Source organism: Lathamus discolor, chromosome 10, assembly GCF_037157495.1.
Source record: "Lathamus discolor isolate bLatDis1 chromosome 10, bLatDis1.hap1, whole genome shotgun sequence".
Classification (NCBI taxonomy): Eukaryota; Metazoa; Chordata; class Aves; order Psittaciformes; family Psittacidae; genus Lathamus; species Lathamus discolor.
The window spans coordinates 16,469,554-16,495,784 of NC_088893.1; the positions used below are offsets into that span (position 1 = coordinate 16,469,554).

The 26,231-nt window shown below is 44.6% G+C and overlaps 1 protein-coding gene across 1 annotated transcript in view; it reads left to right on the forward strand.

The window, feature by feature from the left end:
• Window positions 1-26,231, forward strand: part of RASGEF1C (RasGEF domain family member 1C) — a 74,598-nt gene that overhangs the window by 22,759 nt on the left and 25,608 nt on the right. Inside the window, exons 2-4 of the mRNA XM_065690467.1 lie at window positions 18,008-18,190; window positions 19,771-19,893; window positions 22,454-22,591. Coding sequence (XP_065546539.1) covers window positions 18,014-18,190; window positions 19,771-19,893; window positions 22,454-22,591 — 438 coding nt within the window. The 5' untranslated portion in view covers window positions 18,008-18,013. The remainder of the gene's footprint in view (window positions 1-18,007; window positions 18,191-19,770; window positions 19,894-22,453; window positions 22,592-26,231) is intronic.

Consider the following 26,231-nt stretch of genomic DNA (forward strand, 5'->3'; position numbering starts at 1 on the left):
ATGTCCCCTCCCCCTTGCTTGGAAGCTCTGTCTTGGCTTCATGCCGGAGGCTTATTATTGTAATAAAACACATTCACGTTCTAGGTGGTAAATGGAATTTACCCGATAATTAAAACTACAAATAAAATAAATCCATTCATCAACATCTTCATTCCCAGCATAGCTCGCATTCTTAGCACTATATATGGTATAAAAATGTGCACCTTGGGCTTTTTAGCTGTTGATGGCGTAATGGCCGGATCCATCTGTGATCTGTGAGAGTCTTGGGAATCGAAGCTGAAGCAAAACCACACAAAAGCAGGATCCGAGCACTTCCCTTAAATGACGTTTGCCTGGTCTCGTCTCCTGTATTTGGACTTGGGCCCCGTCTGAAGCCCATCTTCTTTCCAGACTGCTGCTCGCTACCATTGCACAAAGACAGAACCGCCTCAAGTTTCTCAGCTGAGTAACCATCTGTCTGCCCTCCCACACGGACACCTGAGGATGAGTTAATGTTGAAAAGAAAACACATCATTTCAATAATTTTAAAGCCCCAATGCATCTTTCTACAATCTCGAAAGTTTCCAGTGTGGTTTTTTTTTCATGTGTTAAGAGGATGGATGCGTTCTTAGGGGTAAAGTTTGCTTGTTACATTAAAATGATGGCATTCGACGTGGTAGAGTTACTTCATAATTGTGCCAAGGGTGTTACTGGTGATACTGCACTGAATCTGGCACAGTGAACATGGGTTGCTTGGACACGCACAGATGAATATTAGTTGGATTCTGGCCTGAGGGCCAGCAGCCCTTCTGCAGGATGGGGAAGAGGGACACGAGATCTGCACTGTGCTTTGCAAATCATGTCTCTGCGTGCAGCTTTACGGAGTAAAGCTTCAGTAAGCACTCACATAATCTGGTACAAGTAGCACAATCGAGCACAGCAGTTTCTTTTCAGAGGAGTGCTTGCTAATATTAGGATAAACTTGCATAAAATCGAAAAATTAAAGGCAACTTTGAAATAAATCCTGAAATGCAGCTGGAGGGATCTTGGATTTAAACCCTCTTGTGTGCTGCTCTATGAACAAACAACTTCATCCGTGGTAGATTGTGCGCCCTGAGCGTACATAACAAGGCAATTAAGAGGAAGCACAGTCAATGGAATAATATTGTATTATCTCTTTGTTTCACATAAGTCCTGTATCTCCTTTCCGCTGCCAGTTTGCTGTAAATTGCACCTTGTCATTAATAGGATTATTGATAACTCTGCCAAACAGAGCTTCGGCAGAATTTACTGTTTGCTAAAATGCCTCCATCATTAAAAAGTGTTACTAATATGCTTTAAACATAAATCTTGTACAGTGTTAGTGCTGTGGGTTACAGACAGCAGCAAGTAGAGCTCTATAGATTGCTAAAGCTGCAGGATGGGGACACGTGCCTGCTTTGGGCTGCAGTGTGTCCAGCTGGATGAATTTATGGCATTTTCCAAGTCTCTAAACTCTTCAAAGTGAACTTGTCCTTCCCCCTGGGGCAAATCGAGGGGTGAATTCCACCTTGGATAAATCAGCGTGTGCCATGATTGAATGTTCACTGGACAACCCTTATTTTTGTTGCTTGGTTGGAGCTACGGTGTAGGAGGCACCTTGGGATGTGGCTTGCATTGGTCTTGGCCGTAGGGACATGGTAATACACAAGTTCAGTGTCTGATGGCCTCTGGGAAGTCAGCTGAAGGACGTGGGTTTGCATCCAGCAACAAAAAGCTGCTCACTGCCTGCCAACAAGACTGTCAGCAACGTGGTGCCTGTCACACGCTGTCCCTCAGCCTGGACCCAGCGTGGATGCCTGCGGGGCACGGGCTCATTTTGGGCTGAAAGACAGCATTGTGGCTGGGACTTTCTCCAAACCACTTTCATTTGCCGGGTAGCATCATTGGATTCAGTTTCAGCCAGCTGCTTCCTGGCCCTTTGTAATAGGAGTGGATGTGCCATTGCCCATCACTCCAGTGTAGGGGGAAGATCTATGTTGCAGGGTTATCCTAGACTTAATTTGCTTCTGCTGGGCACTGCTTTATAGTGGACAGGCCTGAAAGCTGCAGAGGGGTTTGGAGGAATGAAAACAGATGATTCTCCCATTTCTGGTGAGACCCAGAGATCATGCGTCACTGCTCTTTCAGTCCCATCTCCAGTTTGAATCTGGGTTGTTGTCTGGAACATCAGACTCAGGTGATCATTGTGTTCAGTCTCTATGTATTATCCTCTAGTGCTCAAACCAGCTCAGGCTTAAATATCACAAAGGGATTTAATCATATCTGTAAGGTATGATTTATTGTTATTTGATAGAGCTGTGTGGTATCAATCTGTCGTAACAAGACATGAGCAGGCTTGCCTTGGTACCATCCTGATATTTCAGCGCAGTAACCAAATTCAGGACAGTGCAGAGCACTTCCCTGGGATCTTCATTAGCAATGTGGTGATGTTCAGATGCTTTTGAAGTCCAGGACCTGCGTGGAGTTAGAGCAGTGACCACTATGCATCATTGTGGTCCCTTCTCTAGGTCATGTAAAGCAGTGATTTGAGACAGCCTGCCCAGTCATTTAGAAGATGATCGTTCTCTCAAAGCAGCAGTTTGTCAGACTGTAATTTCAAAATCACATTATGTTTTGCTAGGACTTGGCAGAACTTCTCTGAGACCTAAACCTTTAAAATAGCAGCTCCAAAAAACCTCAGTCCTGGTGCAACTAAAAACAAAAGGAAGAAGGAAGAACAACTTGAAACAAACTGAAGAGAACGCTGTCTGAACCTCTTGCTTTTGAAGATGCATTCCCACACTGAGTCACAGCCAGGGTTCATACAGAAAAGCTTGGCTGGCGCTTTAGAGGTCAATGTTTGTTGACTTCAGAGATGTTGCCAGCTCACAGCAGCGGTGTCTTGCGGAGGAAGGCTATGGCATGCCCTGAGATAAATGGATTCCAAAGGTAGGCACTACCTCTTTGCCGCTTTAATTTTCCATCCCTCAGGTTCACTGTGCTGGTGTTGATTACAGCACATCTGTGCTGGGCTGGGGTTGCCATCTTTCACTGGGCGACAAGGACAAATATATTTGCCCTCAAAGAGGCTGGAGGTTTCTCTGTTGTGTGCCACTGCTGTCTGGCGAGCGTGTAACTTCATGTCACCTGTGACAAACACAGCATTAGAAAGAAGTCTGCTATGGGTTAAGAGCCTCTATCTCGATGTTATGTGGCTGTTATGCCACTAAATGTCACTTTAACTTACAGAGGCTCACTCAGACCTTATTTCTCAGTGCTTCGGTTGTTGAGTGTGTGGTTTTGTTTCTGCTTCTCACAGAGAGCATAACTCAGCATGGGCAAAGCCACCCATCAGAAATCATCATCTACAGCTACATTAAGCCCCATTAGTTAAGAGTTGGACCGGTTACAAACGAGGGTAGAATACACACTCCATTACTGCATCCGTCTCTTCTCTGTGTGTGTCTAATTTCCTGAACAAAGGGTGGGGAATTAAGAGACACCTCTCTGATATGTTTGCTGCCACTTTGAGCCAGCCCAGCTCTGGGAAAGCAATTGTATTTTAATCAGCTCCGTGAGTCATCACCAAAAATGCCAGCTCAGGTTTGATTGCCGAGTTCCTATTGTTGCTGATGTACGAGACATGAAGTAGAAAGAACCCAACGTGGTGTTTAGCTGCAAGACTGAGCTCAAGATGCTGACAAGTCTGATAAAGCTCAGTTTTGACTTTGCACACCAACCATATTTACAGTGGGAAGAACACGTTTGCCACACCATGATGTCATTTTTTCATAGAGTCAGAAGCCTTGGTCTGAATACAAAGACCTCTTCAGGATCCTTCCAGGTCTCCTGGCTGGAAGAAAGCCAGTACTGGTGTGATAGCGAAATGCGTGCAGATAGCAAAGCTACTCATCGGGTAAAATTCCTGCCTGAACTCACTTGCAAATCAAAAGCGCCATTGAACTGCCTGGAGAAGGTGAAACTTATCAAAGATTTGCAGATGTGAGAGAAAATCACAGGATTCTGGAGAGGATGGAGACATGGTGCTGGACCCCAGCCTTTCCTTGGGGAGGGTCGCTTGGCAGCTGGAAACTCCTGGAGGCTTTTGTAGAAATAGGCATTGGATAAAGACAGATTGCGCCCAGGAAGAACCTCTTGACTCTGCCTCTCATGGTGTGTGGCGTGGCCATGGGGCGGGATGGAGAGCTGGTTAACATGAAAAGGGATGCTTTAAAAGTGGAGGATTTGGGAATTTCAGACATGAGTTCCCACTGAGACATGACTTGGCTGGTAAATGGGCTGCAGTCCTGGAAAGTGTTGGTGAATTGTACCATATGTAAATAGACCTTTTTTCTCCCCAGGTAATTATGTGGTAGCCATCTAAATACTCACTATGATAATACAAATTATAAACAAGAAAGCAATTATATATTTATGAATGACAGGCACACACTTAAATGCCCTGGACAATAAAGAATAATATTAGTCATTAGTATGGTAAAGGAGACATAATGGGCTAAATAACTTAATCTCCCACACATTTCTGGGTTTGGCCAACATCAAAGATTTCCCTGAATTGATCACAAAACAGACTCAGATAATCTTGGCCGATATCCTTTTTGACAAAACAATTCTAATAATAAAATCCTGCATTTGATTGCTTAGCCCAATGAAAAGCTTTTAGTAGTCCTTCCTTTTCATACTGTTCAATAGGCCATGGTGATATTGCCAACCAGGCCAGAGCAGGGAGGGATGGAGGGGTTTGTGCTGGCCTTGGCAAGAAGGTCAGGGCATGGATCTGGCCAAAGTACAGTGATACTTGCAGGGAAGCTGAGGGGATTATTAAATGTGCAGAGTGGAAGTGAATGGGAGTATTGTTGTGAAGAGGGGGATCTTCACGGGTATCTCTTTTGAAGATAATACTGGAACAACATACTTACTACAGTATGGGAGGAATTGAGATATGGGCCAAACCCTCAGATGTCCCCAGAGGGCTCCCATGCAAGTATTGACAGGGACTCTTGACCCTGCTGAGATGCGGGGAGGTCTCCAGGTGAGGTGACATGTCTGTAGACACGCACTGCTCCTGGTGTTTGCAGGGTAGGTAAATAGCTGTTACCGCCATGCTTTTGGACTCTGCAGCTTCTCTGCAGTTTAATCTATTAAAACTCGTCAAAGAGCTTAAATACCCAGAGCTTTGTCTAAAGCTGGATTACATCTTGCCCTGTTCCTGTGGCATAATGTGGTGATTTTGAGCAATTGGAGTTGTTTTTTATTTCACTGACCATAAAAAGGCACCCAGTTCCACCGCATTGTTTTTAAAGCCCGAGTATTTCATTTTTATAGATATTTAAAGCAGCGATCCTTGAAATCCCTAAAAACCCAGCCTGTTTCTCTGAGTCCCAGGCATGCCTGCTGAAAACACTGTCATAAGAAGCAATTTCACCGTACAGGCTGCCTGGAACAGAGACATATTGATGTTATTTAGCCTTCACTTGCCAAGTTGAATGTTAGGATTGTGTTTTCACATGCGAAGAAGCTATTGGCTTTACAGATAGTCATATTTTCATAAGCCGCATTTGGCTGTCGCACCTACTCCTGTAGTCTCTTGATATGCAAACAAGTCTCGGTTATATATGCTCCTGGCCTATAAACTGATATCCCTGCAGAGTTCCTGATTATCCTTCCATTAACTTTTACTCTCCTCCGTCTCCCTCAGGGATGTAACAAGTAGTCTTTCCTTCATCATGGCTTTCCAGCTGGTTACCTCCCTGGTTCCCTCCTAAATGGATTCTCTCAGTAGTTGTGTGTGTCACTAAGGAAATACCTACTGTGAAATTTCAGCAGGGATTGCTGAAATGGGGATTTGCTAATTTGAAATGCAAGGAAAGCATCCTGGAAAATGCCATCCCAAAGAAGAGAATAACTATACACTACGTCTAAAGTGTAGAGTGTGGTACAACAGGAGGAAGAGGCATCACTTCTTGTATATGGCATTTTGATTTCTCAGCTGTAGTGCCGAAGAATTTTATGAAGGTTTGTGTGAGTCTCTGCCGTTCTTGTATTTTCTGGTGTAATTAGTATGGTTTGCACACCAGCATTCAACCCCCACACCTTGGTTGCACCGAGTACTGTGCACTTTATTACATTCCTCACTTCCAGTTTTTCCTTTATGGCGTTCAGATTGTGTCTTAATCAGGTTCTCAGACCCTGCGCCCATCATAGCTGCAGCTGGGCACATCCCAGCAAAGCATTTAGCAGGGAAATCTTCAATCTGTCCCGTGTCCATCCTTCTGCAACCCCCTGTGACAATAAATGTGTGAGTACAACCTGAGTCCTGTTTCCAAAGACTGAGCCCATGCATGCGCCCATTCATGTCCTGGACACACTTGACCACTAATCTCTATTATTATTTAATTTCAAAGTAGTGCTAAAATACCCTTTGAGGCCTCTCTCTGCTATCACGTAATCCTACTTGTTTCATAGCAGTTGACAACGGCTGTATGTTTCTTGTAGTTATTGCCTTGACTTGAGTATAAATCAGTGTTTGCTCATTCCCGTCAATATTGTTTGAAACAGGCTGCTGGCTCAGCTCCTTCAGAATTATTTGAACTGGAATTATTATTTAGCTGAATAAACGTTTCAAGACACGCTGGGATTTGTATTAGCACTCCTAGAAACATTGCAAAAACCAGAGACTGGCTTTAAATGGTGCTGTAAATATTTACGTGAGCAGACAGTTGTATCTGGGGAGCAGAGGTGACTCCCCTTATCCATGTGAAGCAGAAGCATACTTCTTGAGTGGTCACGCTGATTTCAAGGGCTTGTTGTGTTTGTGGCGGCTGAACAGAAATAAAATGGTTAGAATATGGCCCCAGCTATGTGGCAATGCCAATTTGAGCATGCGATACATCCAGTTTCCCATGTGGAGTGGAAAGTCAAAGGTTTTCTTCAATTGCATATATAAATCTATGGGCTTGAGAGATTACAGGTGCCATTAGACTCTTCCTTTTGCAAATCTTAAGTATTTGCATATCTGTACATGCATAATTTGACCAGAAATTCCCCTACAGTGTTTAAAGCCCTGTTGTATATGTCTCTGTCTGAGCAGGTCTGCAGTCTCAGAAGATTAAGTAAGGGTGAGACATTTAGCCACAGGGTAACAACTCTGGTGTGCGTTCAGATTTCATATCGGGTAGTTTGTTCTATTATTAAAATAGTACAATTTCGTAACAATGGTGGTTGCTGCTTTAAAAACCTCCCAGTTGCTCAGGCAGTATGCAAAGTGAATGAAGGAATAGAGCTTTCTAAGTTGGTCCCTATCCATAGCCAAAAGTTGGGATTTTCAGTGTCCCCGTAGAGTTTGTCCTTCTTCAAGCACCTCGGAGGGGTGTGTGCATGTCCCCATCTGGGCTGCCTATGCACTAAGCAAGCTGCTATTCTGCAGCCTCCAAGGTCAGTAGGAGAAGAGAAATATGTGTGTTTGTGGCTTCTCAAAGCATCAGAATAATGAGTTAAAAAAGCTTTTTGCCTTCTAACGGGTCGCGTATCTTTCTGATCTATAGGATTTGCACCCTTGACACCATCTTTTTAGGGGCACTTCCAAAAAGTATGGAATGAATGTAGATTATGTGGGAAATATCCCAGTAGTGTGCTCACACAGCTCGTCAGCACAGCCTCCCACTGTTAACTGAACGTGTCCTTTATGGCAATTGGCTTTGTAACCCACATTTCAACTGCTGAAGAGTTATGAGGTCAGCAAGTGCAGTTCAGAATGTAGCTCATTTTGTGTATATCTTGGACCGTGTTCACCCCTGGGTTTTATACCACAAAAAAATCAGTGGAATGGTGCCAAGAAGAAATTCATCCCCTAATATTTAAAGTCAGCTCCTCCAACACATTCAGTGTATTTCACTGAGCTCCCTACCATGACTCTAGGAAGGCTTCTGCTTGTTGGTTCTTGGAGGTTGTAATTTTTGTATGGGCACTGAGAATGACCAACAACAGCAGGCTTTGGGTAGATATTAAATCTTGTGCTTCAAAGTATGAACTTGTATCTACTATTACTCAAGAGCAGAAAGAGGCTGCTGTAGTGAGCAAATGCCTGTTGTATTTCTGCCCTCTGCAGTGCTCTTGCCCCTTTCTATGCTGCATCCAGTGGTGGCCAGTGTGAGAGGCAGGAGAGCTAGCTGGATGGATAGCAGGTAGTTCCGAATGGGCAATTCCCATGTTTCTCCAAGAGCAGATTATTAATCATGATGCCAGAGCATCGCACCGCTCATGCTTTGATAGGAACCAAAGAATTAATGTCTGCAGTCCCTTTTAATGACAGACTTTTAGCAGTGATCACAGAACTGCCTTGCAGAGTTAATTCTGGCTAATGAGCAATTAGTTAGCTCGGTGGTGACTACCCCCCGCTCCTTGCCTGTGGCAGGAGGTGGTCGGGCTGAGCATGGTGTGGGAGCCCCAGCAGGACCTGTGTGAGCCCGGCACCCTCACCTGCGATGGTGCTTGGGCTGCAGCTGGAATCCTCTCATTCTGAAGCTGAAGGATTTATTCTCCTGCTGCAGCCTTGCTTTTTTTCAGTACTCAATGCAGCCAGAGAGGATCTGTCAGCAGAAGGCTCTTTGCCTGCCCAAGCAAAGGTTGAGCTCGCGTGGGCTGAGCATATTCCAGCGTGAATGTGTTTAAATGCAGGGACAGCTACAGATGCTGCTGCTGCTTTCTCACCTCGTGCGAGAAGCGCCTGTGTGTGCCCGGCTGCCTCGGGGCACACCGCAGTGGTGGGTGCTGGGACGTGGAGCAGGTGCAGATGGTGCTCCAAAAGGGGAAATCCAGAAGCTCACGAGCTCGTTTCTGTTACCTGTATGCTATCCATAGAGCACAGGAGTCTGCTCATCAGGCTGGAGCACTCTGGGGATGCCTCAGTGAAATAACCCAAATCTACAGCTAGGACTGGAGCCTGATGTCCTGGTGCAGTCCTTCTATGGAAGTTGTGTCCGTCTTCCCTTGTAGGAAGGAAGTCCTGTGTTCCAGCATCATCACCAATGCCTCTCCAACCCTGCATGGCTGGATCCATCACTGACAGGCGCAGCTCTGACCTCTCAGTTTTCCCATCCACAATTCTGTGGGCAGCTCTCAAAGGCAAGCTGAGGGTAGGGGTTATGAGCACCATAAATCAGGTTCTTGGTTGTCTGTTCCCTGAGCTAGGCACTGCAAACTGAAGCACAGAGGTGCTTCCTGCAAAGGATGCCTTGCAATGGGACATAAATCTCAGGGATGCCTGCAGACTGTGGTAATTAGGAGCAAAAATCTAAGAGACATTTGTGGTAATCTGGGAACTGAGCATTGCTCGACTATAGTGTAATTAACAGTGGTGATGAATTGATATTTGTGATAGTCAGAGCTTATGTAGCTCCTCAGAAGCATTGATGTTTTCTAAGGTAAAGATTAGACTCTGTTCCATTTAGTGAGTTAGTAAATTTGGGAAGTAAAACAGGTTAAATGAAATGATTCTATGATTCTATTCTATGATTCCTCCCCAAACTGGAGCAGTGATACTTGAATTCCTGTATTTATATACTTGGAAGGAGGGTGCACTTACATAAAAGCTTGTGTGCCTCTATATAACTCCATGTACGTATGTAACACCCAAAATCTATCATTATGCATTCATATTTGCGTGTGGAGTCTGTCTGCGGATGTGTGTGTATATATAAAAACATGATTTATGGGGTTTTAAACCTCCTTGACAGGCTCCATGAGAGCATTTCCTAAATGTAAGCCAAGATTTTTGACTAAGAGACAGGTAGCAGTAGGTGCTAATAAATGAAAGAACTGTGAGTAAAATGTTGTGACATCCACCTCTCCGAACAACCTGCGGAGCCCTGGCAGAACCATCAAACCGAGCTGAGAGTAATCAGCAGGGACTGATAAAGCTGCTCTTGTAATTATTTGTTTGATATACAGCTTTCCTTCTTCCTTCTGCATAAATAGCAGCATTGCTTTGCTTAGTGTGGGAGGTGTTTTTTTATTCCTGTCAGGGCTTGTTCTCACCAAGATGTCATGAGAGGAGGACCGAGATCTGCATTTTTTGGTTTATTTACGGGCTTTCCATTGTAATTCTGACAGCATACGGTGGAGACAGCATTCATTTAGATGGGGAGAGGCGTCCTTGCTTCATGCAAAGCTGTCGGTGGTGCAGACTCTGTCGTGCTGCTTTTAAGCTGCTCTGATTCCTCTAGGTTTGGCCTGGAAGAAGCTGCTCCTGAGAGGAGGCAACTGCTGAGGTCTGAAGGCTGTTGCGATGTCGTGCCCTTGTATTTAGATGTTAAATAAATTCCCATAGCAGGTTTCTCACTTATAGTGTGAGTTTGATGATGCCACAGCCCAGACTGCACCAAAACCGCACAGCCCATCAGATTGACAACTGTTAGTTATCCTGGAATAACTTCCTCTCCTCACCACTTCTGCTACCGAAGCAAGAGACTCCAAGCATTGACTGATTTCCAGGCAGTCACAGTAGTGGCCCGTCAGTGACGACTGCACTGAGCCAAAAGGCTCCTGTTGATGTCAGTGATTTCTGGGAATGCTGCCTGCATGGTTTTGTTCCGGGATTCCCCTCTCCATCCATGCCTGGTTCACTCGGGGCAAATTCTGCAATTCTGTGTTTAACAAAAAGCTCAGTAATTCACTCCCTTTTTAAGCACTTTCATTTTCCTTGTTTCATTTGTGGTTTTTTTCTTAAGAAAAAAAAAAAGGCTACTTATTTCTTTTAAAAAAGGAAGAAAAAAGTCCTATACACCAGAATAGTTTTGCTATTGTCTAAGGGTTTTACCAGGAACACAGGAAGAAGGAGGAGGTTTAAGGGGAGAGTGGCACATTAGAGCAGAAAATAGATTTCCTAGCCTAAAGTGAAAGAAATCCAGACTGCTGCCTTTAGCATACATTTGAATACCGTCAAGGGCATCTGGAACATGGTGATAGGCATTCTCGTTCTGATAATGCTGAAAATTCATTAATGATGAGGCACAGATATGCCACCGGCCCTGTGCTTCACAGGCAATATTGAGACAGGGTCTGAGCCATCAGAGGCTGCATTCAGGCTCATGCCAGGGTCATTGCCAACTCGCTCTGACTCAGGAGAAATACCTCAGACTTGAACCAGATTAATGAAAAGAGAAATTGTTCTGAGCCTAAGAAAAAAAGCTTTATACCCATTGCAGCTTTATGGGGGCTGTTCCCGAGTGATTACGGTGCATCCTTTCAGTGCTTTCTGATTCCAGGCAATGATGGCATTTTAAGATAAATGACGTGATCATGGCTCTGCTTGTTATTGAAGGGCTTTTATTCTTGCTGATGTTACATGAAAAAGAAAGTTATTAAAAAAAACGTGGCACTAACAAATTGAAGCCCCCAGGGAACTGTTGCCTGAATGGGATTTTGATTGGAGTTCAATTTAATTGACCATAAATCTTCTTGTTTCTGATTTACATTCTACCTTAGACCAGTCTCCCAAATTCATGATAATCGGGTTTTCATTTTTCTCTATCAAACAGAATACCCTGACATGAGCATAAACACGAAATATTCCTTCAGCAAGGTGACCTTGTTCTTGCTTGTACCATGCTGGTAATTGATTTAATGCCTCCTTGCCTGTAAATCGGGCCTCTTTCTGAGGCATGTCCATCAGATTTTGAGGTAATTGGCCAGTGTAGTTGGTTTTTCACTGTAGTATTTTGAGAGCAAGATATCGCTTATAAACCTCTACTACAAGAGTAGCTGTGATCATTCTTACTGACACCATGGAAAAAATTCAGCTGGTGCCTCTCCTTGTTGGCTGGCTTTGAATGCAGATACGTGCGTATCTCAGAGAACAGAAGCTCTTGTTCTAGCCTGGAGTAAATATGCGAGATGCAGAGCCCAGTAATTTCTGTGGGGTTTGAATTAAATCTTTGTCCTGTCACATTGCAGTGTCTGTAAGGGAATGAAGTTAACGCTGAAGGTGCTGCTTGTACCGGGCCCTTGTGCTTTGGAGGGGTGCTGCGAAGGAGGAAATGGGTTTGGTTTTGTGCCTGCCATGACTGTTGTTAGCCTTTGCTCTATGACTTGGCCCAGTGCTGGCAGGGAGTGGATGGAGACCTGAGGGCTTCTCTGCATTTACATTCTCAGCAATGTAAATGCTGGTTTGGAGCTGCTGGGCCTTGTTTCTGGTCAGAATCTTAGGAATTGCTCTTTAGGATTAGAATGCTTTTTCATGGGAAAGTTGGAAGTCCATCAAGAGTTCCTCAGTGTGTGAGTTTGTAGTTGCTTTTCAGAGCAGAGGTCACTTTGGTTTCACTTTTGCTTAGAAAAACTCTGTGAAGAGGGTTTGTGCTTTATATCCATGTGTATAGTGGAATTTTGTCACCCCCAAAGGAAATTTTATGTAAGAAAGAAGTTTTTCAGGTACCCTGGGAATCCTGGTCCGCATCCCCTCACTGCTCTGGAGTGCCATGCACAGTACATTGTAGAGTGTCCTCTTGCTCCCCACTGCTCTGCTCTCCTTTCCCTTCACTTTCTCCAAGGTTGCTTCTTGCAATTGCTGGTTTAGATTCATCAGGAGTTTTCCTTCCCCTCCTGATCTGTACTACCCAAAGGAGGCTCCACATGAGAAGACTGTGGGGGTGAATTCTCTAGGGAAGTGATTTGGAGAGGAGAGGAGTAAGAGGTGAGAACCAGGTGGGATGAAAGGAAATAGAATCAGAACTAATTCTGATTAGATACCCAAATCCCTCAAATCCACTTGCTGCTCTGGCAATCTCCCTCATGGGAATCTCAATAAAGTGCCTCAGCTGCTGCAAGGAATGGGTAGGAAAGGGGAAGGAACCAGCCCATATTGAGTTGTAATCGGTGTTATTGGGTTTGGAGAATATTGCAGTTTAATGTTTTGCCCATCTTTCCTGTCCCATGGTTCTTGTCCCTTGTGAAGCTTCATTATATTGCTCATTTAACCATTTCCGACAGTACTGGGGTTGGCAGGTTGAGTTTTCTGCAGTCACGCAACTTCGTGGACTGTAAATTGAATATTTTATGGCCTGTGAAGAAAAGGTGAAAAGAAAGTTATATCTGCTGCCAGTTTCCTAATTACATCAGCATCAAATACATTGAGTTTGTTCATGCCAGATACTCTTACTGAAAAAAAACATTTATAACCATGGCCTTGGCAACGGGAAGCAATTGCTTTGCAGTGGTTTTCCTTTTGCTTTCTGAACCATTAGAATTCTTTCTCTTCTTTTTTTTCTCTGCTTCCTTCCCTACAAAAGAAATAGAGAAAAATCTGAATTTTAACTCATTATGGTTATCTTCTGATTATTTTTTTTGTCTGCAAAGATGAATAGCTGGAAGATTGCTGAAAGTAGCATGAAGGAAAATGAGCATCTGTTACTGAAGTTTCTGCTGACCCACCAGTATTTAGGGCTTGTATGACAGCAGTGGGCAGGTACCAAGGCAGATGAGACATGACTGTGCTGGCTGAGCATGGAGTAGGGCTTGTTCCCCAGGGAATGGGGAAGAAAGTAAGTGCTTCGTGGGAAACAGCTGACGGACTTGTGCTGTATCCCAGCCCAAAGAGAGCATGAGGCAAAGACAAGAAGGACCATTGACAAAAGTGTCTTCATGCCCAATAATGCATCTGCAAACAGCTGAGTCCTGGCAACTACAAAGCTGTCAATGGGGAGGGTTCAGAATGTGACTTCACTGTGCAGCCTGCTCCACAGCACAATTGTTTCTGCTTCTTCAGTCATTACCTACTTGAGTCTCAGTTTAGGAGTCAAAGTCTTTTCCAGGCTACCTAGATGATAATTCTTGTTAAAGCTTGGACCCCAAAGTGCAGTGAATAAGACTGACAGTTGGTTCTTCTCCCATCTGTGGTTTTAACTGCATCAGTTTTGGCTCCAGTTTCCTATCCTACTGTTTCTCCATCACAGTAGTAACTTTTTTTGACCTGTATGTGAATTAGGGTAAACAGGGCCTCGGTTTTGGTGGTATTGCAAATAAACATTGAAGGAGAGGAGATCTGCATGTCTGCTCTGAGCCACAGCTCTGTGTGGTCCATTAGATTGTTTGGGCCAATATCCATATAGAGAAGATGCTGGTTGCTTGTGATTCTTTGTATTTCCCTCCTGTTCCATCCCTTAGTCCTCGATGCTTTTGGAGCAGATCAGATCCTTCAGCAAAGCTTCCCCAGTGTCACACAGAGAGATTAGAGATGATTAATAGGTTTGGTTACTAAATCTGGTCAAGAATTGTCTAAGATGTTTTTCCAAAATGTTTTAGTGTGATCCATCTTCACTTCCTTGAACTCCGGTTTTGGTGCGAGTTTGATCAATACTTTTCCAGGATTGAGATCAGATGGAAGGCATCTCCCATCTCTGTTCCCAGATGGGAGTAAGAACCAATCTAACTCAGCCTAGACTAGGTATATTTGTTAAAGTCTGTGCCTTGACAAATTATGCTTGACCATAAGTCCCTTGTACCCTTGATTTATCCCCTGCTCATGCTCACTGGGCAGCGACTTGCACATCCTGAGTTCTTGTAAGGAGGATCCCACTGCCCTGGTCAGGACAATGAGTGATGCTGATGGCACAGATGGACACCGCACCCTCCACACCTTTCCTTAGCATCTTCTCTAGCTCCTGTAATTCTGGTGGGAGATTGTCAAAAGCTCATGCCTTTCATCCCTGGAGTGGGAAGGGCTTTATTTGTTTTGTTAATCTGAAAGTTAAGTGGGTGGGAAGATAAGTCTGCAGCCCCGCTCCATTCGTCACATGGTACCAGCTCTTGTTTCCCCTTGAGAGAGGCAGAGCAGATGGAAGGCAGAGATGAAATGAAGATCAAAAGTAAACAGCGTGATTAAGTTTTTGATAAAGGATAAAACACTTATCACATCAAAGCTGCTGAAAACCACATTAAATGTTTCCTGAACATTTCGTGTCCACGTAAGCATTAACTGCACTTGCCATGGGGATCTTTGTAACAGCAGCAGTGGAGCTGGGGAGTGCTGCTGGGGTACGTACCCTTGTGGCTTTGCTGCAGGTCGCCATCCTGGCACCAGGAAGGCAGAGCCTGTTAGCCATGCTCTAGGCCATTGCACCCCCCTCCTGCAGATTGGTGGGCCCATGTGATGTGCATGGTTAAATCCTTTAAGCAAGGATGTGCAAGGCAGTCCTTTAAGCTGTGTCCTGCTCAGTTTTCCTCGTTTGGGCACTGGTTTTCCAGAAGTTAACATCATGCGAGCTGTTGTTTCCAGGAAAAGTGGAATAAAGGTTTTGTGCCCAACATGGACTTCCCTACAAATATCTTAGGATCTGGACTTGATTTTTACTTGCCAAGGTTTATATTAAAAAGCTCAGAAATGGGGCAATACTGCAACAGTTTGAGAAAGACCTGTATTACAATCGCAAGAAGGTTAATCAGAAGGGATGTCTCATGGTCACTGGTCCAAGCCCCCATCTGAAGCAGGGCTAACTTCAAAGTTCACTCAGATTGCTTGAGATAGAAGTTGAACATCCTTTCCAGGTCCGTCTTCCAATTTCACACAGTGCTCGGGGGGGGGAGATTCTCTCTTAGGTTCAACTGGAATTTCCCATCTTGTCTCATCCTGTCACTGCGCTCTTCAGAGAAGGGTCTGTCTCTGCCTACACGCCTGCCTTTCCATCGCCCAAACCACTGTCAGTACAATAACAAGAATCTCCTTGAGGTTGTTTGCTTGTTTGTTTTCCTCTCTCAGTGCTTCCCTTGTTGTTTCTGTATTCTGGAGGTGATTGACAGCATAGCCTTATCTTTGCCTAGTGCAGGCAATCACATATTTGGGCTCTTTCAGAGCAAGATCTTGTTTCTATTTAGTACTTTTGAAACGGGTACTTCAGAAACTGCATTTCTGATTTCTGCAGAACAGGAATCAGGTGTTGCGAGCAGAGAAGTCCCTGTCCTAAATTCCCATCTGCCAGACGTTCACGTTAGTTATTATCAAGCTTAGTAGTGCAAGAATTTATTATTCTCTGAGCCACTGGCCTTCATCCTGCTGTGAACGTAACAGTGTTAGTTAACAGGAAGCAAAAAGGCATGAAATTAAAGCTTTCAGGTCATCTTCAGTGGCAAGTGAGGTAGCAACCAGGCGCCAGCTCAGGTATGACACAGGCCTTGCCCAAAACCAAGATTAGATGGTAAGCTCCATAACAAACAATCAAATCTGATTTCTTAGCAATGCCCAGGATAGATGTCTCAGTGACAGTTGTACGGCTGAGTTTATTCAGTTCAAAAGAAAAAGGGAACTTTTTTCTTAAGAAGCATTATGGTGTATTTCAGCAAGATTTCTCATGTAATAAGATGCAATACTTCAGGCAATATTCTGTTTAGCTACATTCCTATTTAATAATAAAAATGGCATTGATGGTGAAGGTTTGCACTGAGTAAGTTATTACTTTGAGTTCTGTTTTATGCTGAAGCCAGATGTGTCCTGTAAGTTCACAGCTCTTGTAACTTTTCCTTTTCCTCATCTGGACAGCTACATGTCCATGAGATTTATTTCTTGATCCATATGGACATGCAATCCTTTTTGGGATTATTGCCATAGAAACAAGACGTAACATGGAGCGTGTTAGAAGTAACAAATGGGATTTGGCAGTCTCTCCCATTTACTACACAGAGGTTGAGCTGTGTACAAAAAGCAGTAATTACTTGCTCTCAGAGCCTTATTAACAGGCACATCAGCACATTCATTAAAACTAGACACTTCCACTTCCATTCTGTCTGGGATGACATTTAGCTATGCTGGTCTTGAATCTAAAACCCGTGACATCTATTTTGTTTCTCAGTCAAGGCAGGGATTTGTTGGTTTTGACATTTGGGCTCCTCTTTGATTGCAAAGCCCGCAGGCAGCCCGTGCTCCCAGCCCTGCTGAGCCTCCCACAAGGAGATAAGATGCAGTAACTGCACCAGGGAACGGTCTCCTCTTTGAAGGGTGAAGTCACCCAAGTTTTGCTCATAAAGCCTGATCTCCCACAGTGCTGGGACCCAGCTCCCAGCCTCTCCCAGGGCTTCACACCCTGCCTGGCTTACAGACACGTGGCTGCGTGGAGACCTCACACAGTGCTGAGGCACTGGCACAGGGTGGCCAGAGAAGCTGTGGCTGCCCCATCCCTGGCAGTGCTCAAGGCCGGGTTGGACAGGGCTTGGAGCAACCTGCTCTAGTGGAAGGTGTCCGTGCCCATTCCATGCTCATGGAACTGGGTGAGCTTTAAGGTCCCTCCCAGCCCAAACCATTCCATGATTCTTGATTCAAATGTTTAGTACCTAAGTATAGATCTAGGACACAGAATCTAGTACTGACTAACTTCAGGCTCCAAAACCAGTGCCGGTGTCTGCCTTCTTCCTCTTCCTCATTCCTCTTTTCCCTGCTCTCTGATCGATTCTTCAGCTCACATGTTCTCCATTCCCTCCAACTCCCTTCATTTTTCCATCCTTCTCCAGTTGACTTTACTCCTGCTTCTACCTCCCCACTGACTCTTCTGTCCCATGGGAGCCACAGAGCACTTCTCAAGGTCCATCCTGAGCAGCCCTTAGGTGGCACCTTAAAATCTCCCTGCCTCATCCTCGGGGGGACAGAGGTTCAAATGACCAGCTCTGTTCTGCTCGGGAGCCTGCTGAATTCAGGTCCCAGGTATCTTGCCTCTCCTATGTGGGACTGACAGGGAATCATCAGAGATGCTCTTGCTTGGGGTGGAAGCCCAAAGTAGCTGCCGCCACTTTGTACCTAAAAGTGTAAATCAAAATGTCCTGTTTATTTCCCATTGCAGGTATGATCTACCAGTGACAACAATAAAAGAGGTTAAAATGAAGGGACCATGTGAATTTGGTGACCTGGAAGCTCTCATTAGTGGCTTGTGTTTTTCAGATCAACCAGGAGATGGATGTGGCTGTGTATCCGATGGATCTTGTCCCTCACACGGATGTTTCTCTGTTGCAGGGAGGCATGCCCCAAACGCTGAGTTCTACCAGTATGTTTACCCCATGTGGCTTCAGCCCTCATCTACATACTTCAAAAGAAGATGAACAAGGAGGATTGATCTTCCAGGATGGAAACCTTACCTCAGCATCTCTGGATGCTCTAATCCAGCATCTGATACCTACCACTGATTACTACCCTGAAGTAAGCAATTCACAGTGTAATAAACAGTTTAATTTTGATGAATTGGGGCAGCACTTTATGCAAAAGTGCAAATGTGTTAAATTTTGAATTAAGAGGGCTAATTTAAAAGCTGCATACAATTAAAGCTTGGTAAATGGATGCATTGCTTTAAATGCACTGCTCTATAATTGCTCCCATGAAAACGCAGATCCCAAAGTTGATACTGCCTTTACATAGGAGAATGGGGCAAGGGGGAGCTGTGGTGGTGATGTATCAGTGATACAGCACTCGGAGCACTTCAAAAATAGCAATGCATCCCAGAGAGGTTTAGATGAAGGCCACAGCAAAAATCTTCAAGTCTGAACTGGCATTAAATGAACTGAATTTCAGTGGCTGCTGAAGTCATCCAGGTTTGTCTGTGTGTGCTGTGTTCTCTCAGTGACAACAGAGATGCTCCTTCTGATGGGTTCGTATATTCACACCAACTTTGCAGGCACTGGTCACCGTAATCCAGATCCTAATCCTTGCTCAGTCAGTGAATATTCAGGGTTTCTTCACCAACAGTGTGAGGATCTAAACTGGAAGCAGGTCTGTGGTCCTGTAAGCCGTTGACTTCACTGGATTTTTGCACGTCCTCAGTGGAATTCAGGATGGAGTTTGACTGCAAGACTTTTAAGTGCTAATTTATCTCTATGGAATAGCTTGTATTTCAAAGCAGAGTAGCACTGACTTCTGGGCAGTTTAGAAGACCAGTGAAGCTATCATTGCAGAGCAGACAGCGTGTTTTAAATTACTCACAGTTTCTGATCAGCTAAAAATAAGTAGTAAAAAAGCATATAAATTAAAAGAATAGAAAGACCGTAAAAATAGGCAATGGATAGATCAGGCTGTGAGGTTTTCATTAAGCAATGTGCGATATGCAGTATTATACCTGCTGCTCAGGAGTGTGGCTAGGTCTGGGGGAAAGAAGATAATTCAGGTGCCAGGAGGGGTGAGGATGCACACAGCTGAGGATTCATGCACATATTTGAAATTCACTGCTGGAATACCTTAAATAATCTGAGGATTTATCCAACAGTCTTGCTTCCCACAGCTTCCCAGATGTGGGATTGTAAATTATGTGGCTTGGCTGATAGAAATTAATTTTGGGGAGTTAGAAGAATAAATGAAATATTCCTTAAAACAGGCTGGGTGAGAGCTGCAAGGTTTGAGGTCTGGTGGCATTTGCAGCTCACAACCCAGTATAGCACAGAGGTCCCCAAGTGTCTATATGTATATCTTTCACTGGCCTCCCTGTATCCCTGGTTGTGCTGTCTCCTATACCTGGACTCAATCCCATAGAGTGATCTACACACTGTCTTTGCTGGATGTTTGCATAGGGTTTAGGCAGCCAAAGGCTGGAAGTGGAAGTGAGTGCTGTGGAGGAAAGGAGGTGCTGCTGCATCCTGCAGTTCCATTTTCAGGGCCAGGAATCCTTATGTCTTTTAGACATAAAGGTCTGTCCCAGTGGAAATGCAAAAACCTTGGAGTTTGGGGTTCTTATGGCTAATATTAACACTGTACAGCTGCTTACAGCAGGTCTGCCTGTCTGTCTCCTGCAGAAAGCCTATATCTTTACATTCCTGCTGAGTTCCAGACTCTTCATTGAACCCCATGAGCTTTTGTCCCGTGTTTGTCACAAGTGCATTGAGCAGCAGCGGCTGGACGACCCCGTGCTGGACAAGGTTAGTTTATCTTTACAGCAGAGATATACGAGGTGTTTTCAATGAGCAGAGAATGCTGGGGATCTGGTGTGTGTCGTTTACCTCCTTTTGGATTGAACAAAACTTGCTCATAAAGGATGACAGTTGCTACTGAGATCCTGACATTGAGACATCCTAGTATCCATGTCCAAGAGCAGTGCTCCAGGCAATAGTCACTTCAGATCTTCTAATTTTCCCTTTCCCCCGTCTCAGTCTTCCCAGGTGACTTGCCTTCTTAACTTCTTTAAGGCTCAGATGGAGCCTGCGGGATGCAAGGAGGTAGGATGTACACCTCACACACTGTCAACTGCAGATGTCAACACATCACTCTCCCATTCGTACTTAGTGCGTCTGCCCTTTTTCTTTCTCGCTTCTGGTGCAGTAATGTTTCCTCTTGGCCTTACCTGTCACTTTGAACACTACATAACGGCATGCAACTACCCCCTAACCTCCCGTTGCCAGCACTGACAGGTCCTACCCGCACAGCCCTGCTGCAGAGCGGCGCTGTCTGGCACACCAGGAACGAGTTGAAGCAGTAGCGAGGCTGTGTCAGGATAACACAATGAGTAACTCCAAGCTGTTACTATGTCGGCATTCATCCTGTTTTGCCCTGGGGACTGTGCAGACGGATACAGTGCGTAACAACACTTGTGCATCCTCTGCCAGTGCCACAGGCAGTGCGGTGGAGATGGATTACAATGGATCCTATTCAGTGCTGGATTCCACCCAGCCTCTCCTCAGTGACTTGATGAAGACCTATGACTGCATTACCTACAGCAGGAGATGCACCTTCAGTGCAGTGGAAGAAAGATGAACATGCATTAGTTGCAAGTTTCCAAAGCCCCCAGAATCCTGAAATGATTCTCAAGATCAGCCTTTCCAGCTTTGAAACAGTGTTTTTGGCATCAAATACTGAATCATCAACATCTCAACACATGTGCTTGTTTTCACCCAGGCAACTGGTTGCATGAGTAACAGGAGCTATGTGTTCACTGTGGAGAGCAGTTAGCCAGACTGCTCACAAATCTGACACTTGGGTTGCTCATACAGTTGGTATTAATAGAAGTACCTGTACGAGGAGCACCAAACAAAACAGTTGTTCTGAAGTGTGATGAACTGTTCTCTGATGCTGTCACCACAGACACAAGTTTAGGAGGGTTAAAATGCGAGCACTGAGAAGTTTTGCAGCTCATTAAACTTTGCAAGAAATGAGAAATGCCGTATGGTTATGAAGATCTATCTGCAATGTGGCCTGGCCTGAGTCACACAGAGTTGGTGGGACACAGCTGATGTGCTCCTGAGAGCAGCACTGACTTTGAAACCTTGCACACAAGTGACCTCCCATCCCCTGTGTGCTGTGACTTGCACAAAGTCCTCTCCTTCCATTCGTAATAGCAGTTTACACAGCTGGAGCAAATGTCTCCCCAGACCTTTGTAGTCTCCAATAAAGCTTTCCCTTTAGCAGCCACCTGCTGGTCTTTGAGCATGAGCCTAATGCTAGCTGACAGCAGCTATTTTTAGAGATGTGGTTCATTGAAACCTGTTGTTGGTGGAAAGCTGAAATACGCGTTTTAACCACCTTGGTTGAGAAGCAGAGAGCGGTGGAGCTCAAGAGTATAAATTTTCCTGATTACAGGGTACACTTTAGCTACAGAACATAGGATGGAGATGAAGGCTGTTTGTTTGGCTCTGTTTTCTGTAAATAAAAATGCAGTTTGTTGTTTAACACAAGTTCCTTTTCACGTGTTCTTGGGCAGTGGAGGATGAAAGCTTTGGAAGCAGCCACACTGGCCGTCTTTTGAATTGTGCCATTCCCCATGTTTCCCTCCTCGCCCCATAATCTTCCTGACTATTCCCACTGCTGCATCCTCAGTAAATATACATATATATACTATATATATATATATATATTATACTATACCAAAAGTAAAGTGGGCATCAGTTGTGTGTTATGTGATGGGTGTCCTTATGTTGTCATGACCTTGAGTGGGAAGAGAGCAACATTATCAGTAGCCCATTTACTAAAACGCTGGTGTTTTGTCCATCGTTTCTTCCTCACATTGCATCTACCACTGGTCAATAAGCATTTTTTTCACACAGCAAAGAAGCAAAAACCACCCCTTTATTGGTCAAGAAATACATTCCAATCAGTTTTCAGGGAGGGATGAAAGTGTAGGAGGGTTGTGAGTACAAAAGGGAAGAATGTATGATTCAAATCAGCAGGACAGATGTTTTTAAAAAAGGCTTAAAGGTTGCACCAACAAAATGTCCATCCAACCATAAACTGCATGTGCAGAACACCTGAATCTGCATGTAAAACAGACAGTTGTGCTTGCATCTGTTTTCTGGTATATTTTGCATGCCAAAATGTATCATTCGTGCACCACACGATTTGTTTGCATGTGTGTAGGTTTTGCAGGTGCAACCATAAGTGCCTTCTTTGAAAACCTGGCCTCACATTCAATGACATGCGTATTTGCTGGGAGACCTCAGTGAGAAAACGTGTTTTGATCCCTGTCCATCATCCTGGTTTCCATTTCAGGCTCGGATCAGAAAATTTGGACCTAAAATTTTACAGTTGCTGACAGAGTGGACAGAGACGTTCCCCTATGACTTTCAGGAAGAGCGGATGATTGGCCATCTGAAAGACATGATTCACAGGATAGCTCCGTGCGATGAGGTGAGGATGTCTGACATGGGATGTTGGATGGAGATGTTAAATTCATTTTCCCACTTGGTTCCTCCTTTTCTTCCTTTTGCCAGATCTGTTTTGTGCCTCGTCCTGGATGCTCTTTGTTCTCCTTTAACATTTAAAACCTGCAGTAGCTTCTCTGAAAGCCCCATCTCTCAGCTTAGGTACTGTGGTGGCAGTGACACCGTTAGAGTAATGTGACTGGAATCCCCATCAGATCCCCTATGGGATCCTGTTGAATCCAGCCTGTTTAGCTTAGATGATGACATAGGAAGGGACAGTCCTTACATTCAAAGAAGATAACAAATATTTATGGACATGTAGTTTGTCTGGGTGCATGAAAATGGCAGGAGGCAACAGTGTGTGGCCTGCTGGGCAGAAACTCATTCTAGATTGCTGTATGGTCTTGGTGTTCAAATGTGGGAGCCATATGTGTGGCAGAGGAGGACACAGGGAACGGAGTCTTTGGGAGACCTGCTTGCAGTTCAGGTGGGTGAATCCATAAATGAATTGAGAAACATTAAAAATACCACACAAGGCCCATCAAAATAATGACAAATAGTAGATAGGGAGTCTCTAATTACTCTTAGGTTAACCATGGGATGTGGAAGAATTCAGTTCCATTGGCTACGTCAAGGCTCGGCTTCAGGCCACAGATGGGTGCAGTGCAGTAGACCAAAAAGCACATATCCGTGAGGCTGAGAAGGAGCAGGGCGGGGAGAAGAGGGAAGGAATTAGAGTTGCAGCAGAACGGGAACGAAATTGGACCTTCCTGCCCACATGAAACAGGAGAGAAGTGGAAGCAGCTGCTCTTAGCCTGGGCTGGCACCGGGGCTGGCACTCTGGGGTAGCTGTAGGCTGGCATGGATCGGCCGGCTGGGCTGGCCAGCCCGTGGGAGAGAAGGGGAAGCTGTGTGATGCTCGGATGTGGGCGAAGGGAACACAAAGGACTTTCACAAAGAGCTGAGGTGGCCTCAATTCCACTGAACGGAGCAGTAAAACTTCTCTCTGAAGGGGAAGAGGCGATGAACTCGCTCCTGCCAGCCAGCATCTAAAGTGAGAGATACCCATACAGCCCCACCAAAATAATATCCACTGGAAAGAAGGAACCAGCCCAAAAGGACAGAGATCAGGGACTTTGCAGGTGCCCTTTCAGAGCAGTAGCTGTCCTGGTGAAGAGCCATAAATGCTGAAAATCAACTGTTTGCATACAAAGTGATAGTTTATTTGTCTAACCCGAGCACACCTTTGCTCTGGAGCATGCATAGCTGTGTGCCAACTCCTACGGCTCTGGGGGGCCTCAAACTACATCAGGTTCAAATCACTGTTTTTCAGATATTACTAAGCCCTGTAATTGCAAGTGTTTATGGCTGAGCAAAGTCAATAATGAACTCAAGAAACAGCTCATATCCTGCAAATGCAAATCTCCCTTTTTTAAGGGACAGCACAAAAGAGCGGCGGTGCCTGGTAGCTGTTCGGAAGGAAGTTGTTCCCGTTGTGAATCGCAGAAATTAAAGACTGAAAGATTCGTGAGGTCATCAAGTCCATGTAGGTCAATGCAGGATTTTTTCCCCTGCAGTGTATTCTCCTGTCCTTTGTAGAGTCCACTTTCTGAAGGCTCTGTGATGTGCGTATAAAGGGGTCCATGCTGAGAAGCGTTCCTTAGGAAGTGCTGTGATTTGCATTTAGAGTTGGAAATTTTAATTAAAATTTGAGCTCCTAAGCCACCTGCTGAGGCCTGCGGTCTTCAGAGCAACTCCCCCACTTCAGAACGAAGCTTTTCCTCTAAATACGAAACAGTAGTATGCTGCTTTTGACTGTTAATGTGGCAGGGAAGTGAAATCTGTTGATAGAGTCCAGCATGCAGCCCCTGTACAATGGGGGGTCACTTGGTGGCAAGATAATTACCAGCATGTTGAAGGTAATGAACAATGTTGTTTTCACTTAGTGATAATAGCTTTAAAAAGGCAGGAAATGCTTTTAAAAGAGCAAAAGCAGGACTGGTGTTTTTTAGTTTCTCCCCCAACATGCACAGAAAAGCTTTCCAGGCGAGGGTGCACTCGGCTGACTTTTAGTGAGTCTCTTCAAGAGCTGTAATTTCTTTCTGTGTCTATTAAGTGTCTCTTATTTCATTCTTTATTAGGTTTCCAGCTTACCTGAGTCTTTATGTCATCTATAGCTACATTTTTGTGCCAAATCTTCTACAAAACTAGGTGAAACTAGATCTTCTGATAAGAATTTATTGAAAGATTGCCTAAGATGCATGTCTTTCAGCAATTTTACGCTGCTTTTTGGCTTTTCATCCAGTGAGGAATTTGATATTGCACAGACATGGCTGGTCCAAGATTTCTCATCCAAACTCCTTTTTGAAAGAGAACTGGGTTTTCAGCTAAAAGGAGATTAGCCAAATGTTTTATGTTCAGTAGAAAACTTGGATTTCAGTTGTGTGCCTGCTCCCCCCACCCCCAGATTTACAAAATATGTTCACAAAATACCAAACATGTCACTATTTGAGTTTCACTGAAAAATAACATTCTGTTCATAGAGCTTCATAAGCTGTGCCGAGGTTTGCAAGCACACCTGGATGTAAAACAGAGAAATATTTAGATGGTGGTCAGTAGTTTGGGTCCAGGACAGTCTTTGTAAATCAGAAGTGTGACCATCTGTTTGAGTGAGGATTTATATGAAGAAGGCAAGGGGGCTTTCTTCCTTAGAGCTAGAACACATCAGGAACAGACAAGAACTGAAAAAATTACTTTTTCTTTTCAAAAAATCACAGAATCATAGAATAGTTAGGGTTGGAAAGGACCTCAAGATCATCCAGTTCTAACCCCCCTGCCATGGGCAGGGACAGCTCTCACTAAAACGTGTCAGCCAAGGGTCTGTCCAATCTGGCCTTGAACACCGCCAGGGATGGAGCACTCACAACCTCCCTGGGCAACCCATTCCAGTGCCTCACCACCCTCACAGTAAAGAATTTCTTCCTTACATCCAATCTAAACTTCCCCTGTTTCAGTTTTAACCCGTTACCCCTTGTCCTGTCACTACAGTCCCTGATGAAGAGTCCCTCCCCAGCATCCCTATAGGCCCCCTTCAGGTACTGGAAGGCGGCTCTGAGGTCTCCACGCAGCCTTCTCTTCTCCAGGCTGAACAGCCCCAACTTCCTCAGCCTGTCTTCATACGGGAGGTGCTCCAGTCCCTGATCATCCTCGTGGCCTCCTCTGGACTTGTTCCAACAGTTCCATGTCCTTTTTATGTTGAGGACACCAGAACTGTACAATGATGTAAAATGATTTAAGTTCTTTATTTTTACATTTCTCACCCAGTTTTCACTCCTCCTGTGTGATTTGCTTCCAAATAGAACATGTGTTGTTGTTCTCCAAGGCAGATCCCTTCTACCTTCTAGGTACTTGCTTCATTTCAGACTTGGAAGCTCTGTTTGGCAAAAAAAGCCTGACTACATCCTGCTTATCTGGTCCATGTTCCAGCCCAGCTCAAGAAGGCATCTTCCTTGAGTGAAATGAGAAGTTCCTCAGCGATATGAAACCTTCTGCTAGAAAAGCTGCATGAAAGTTAGTGTTGCAGCAAAAGTTGATGCACTTAGGATGTTATAAAGGTTTTCAGCCTC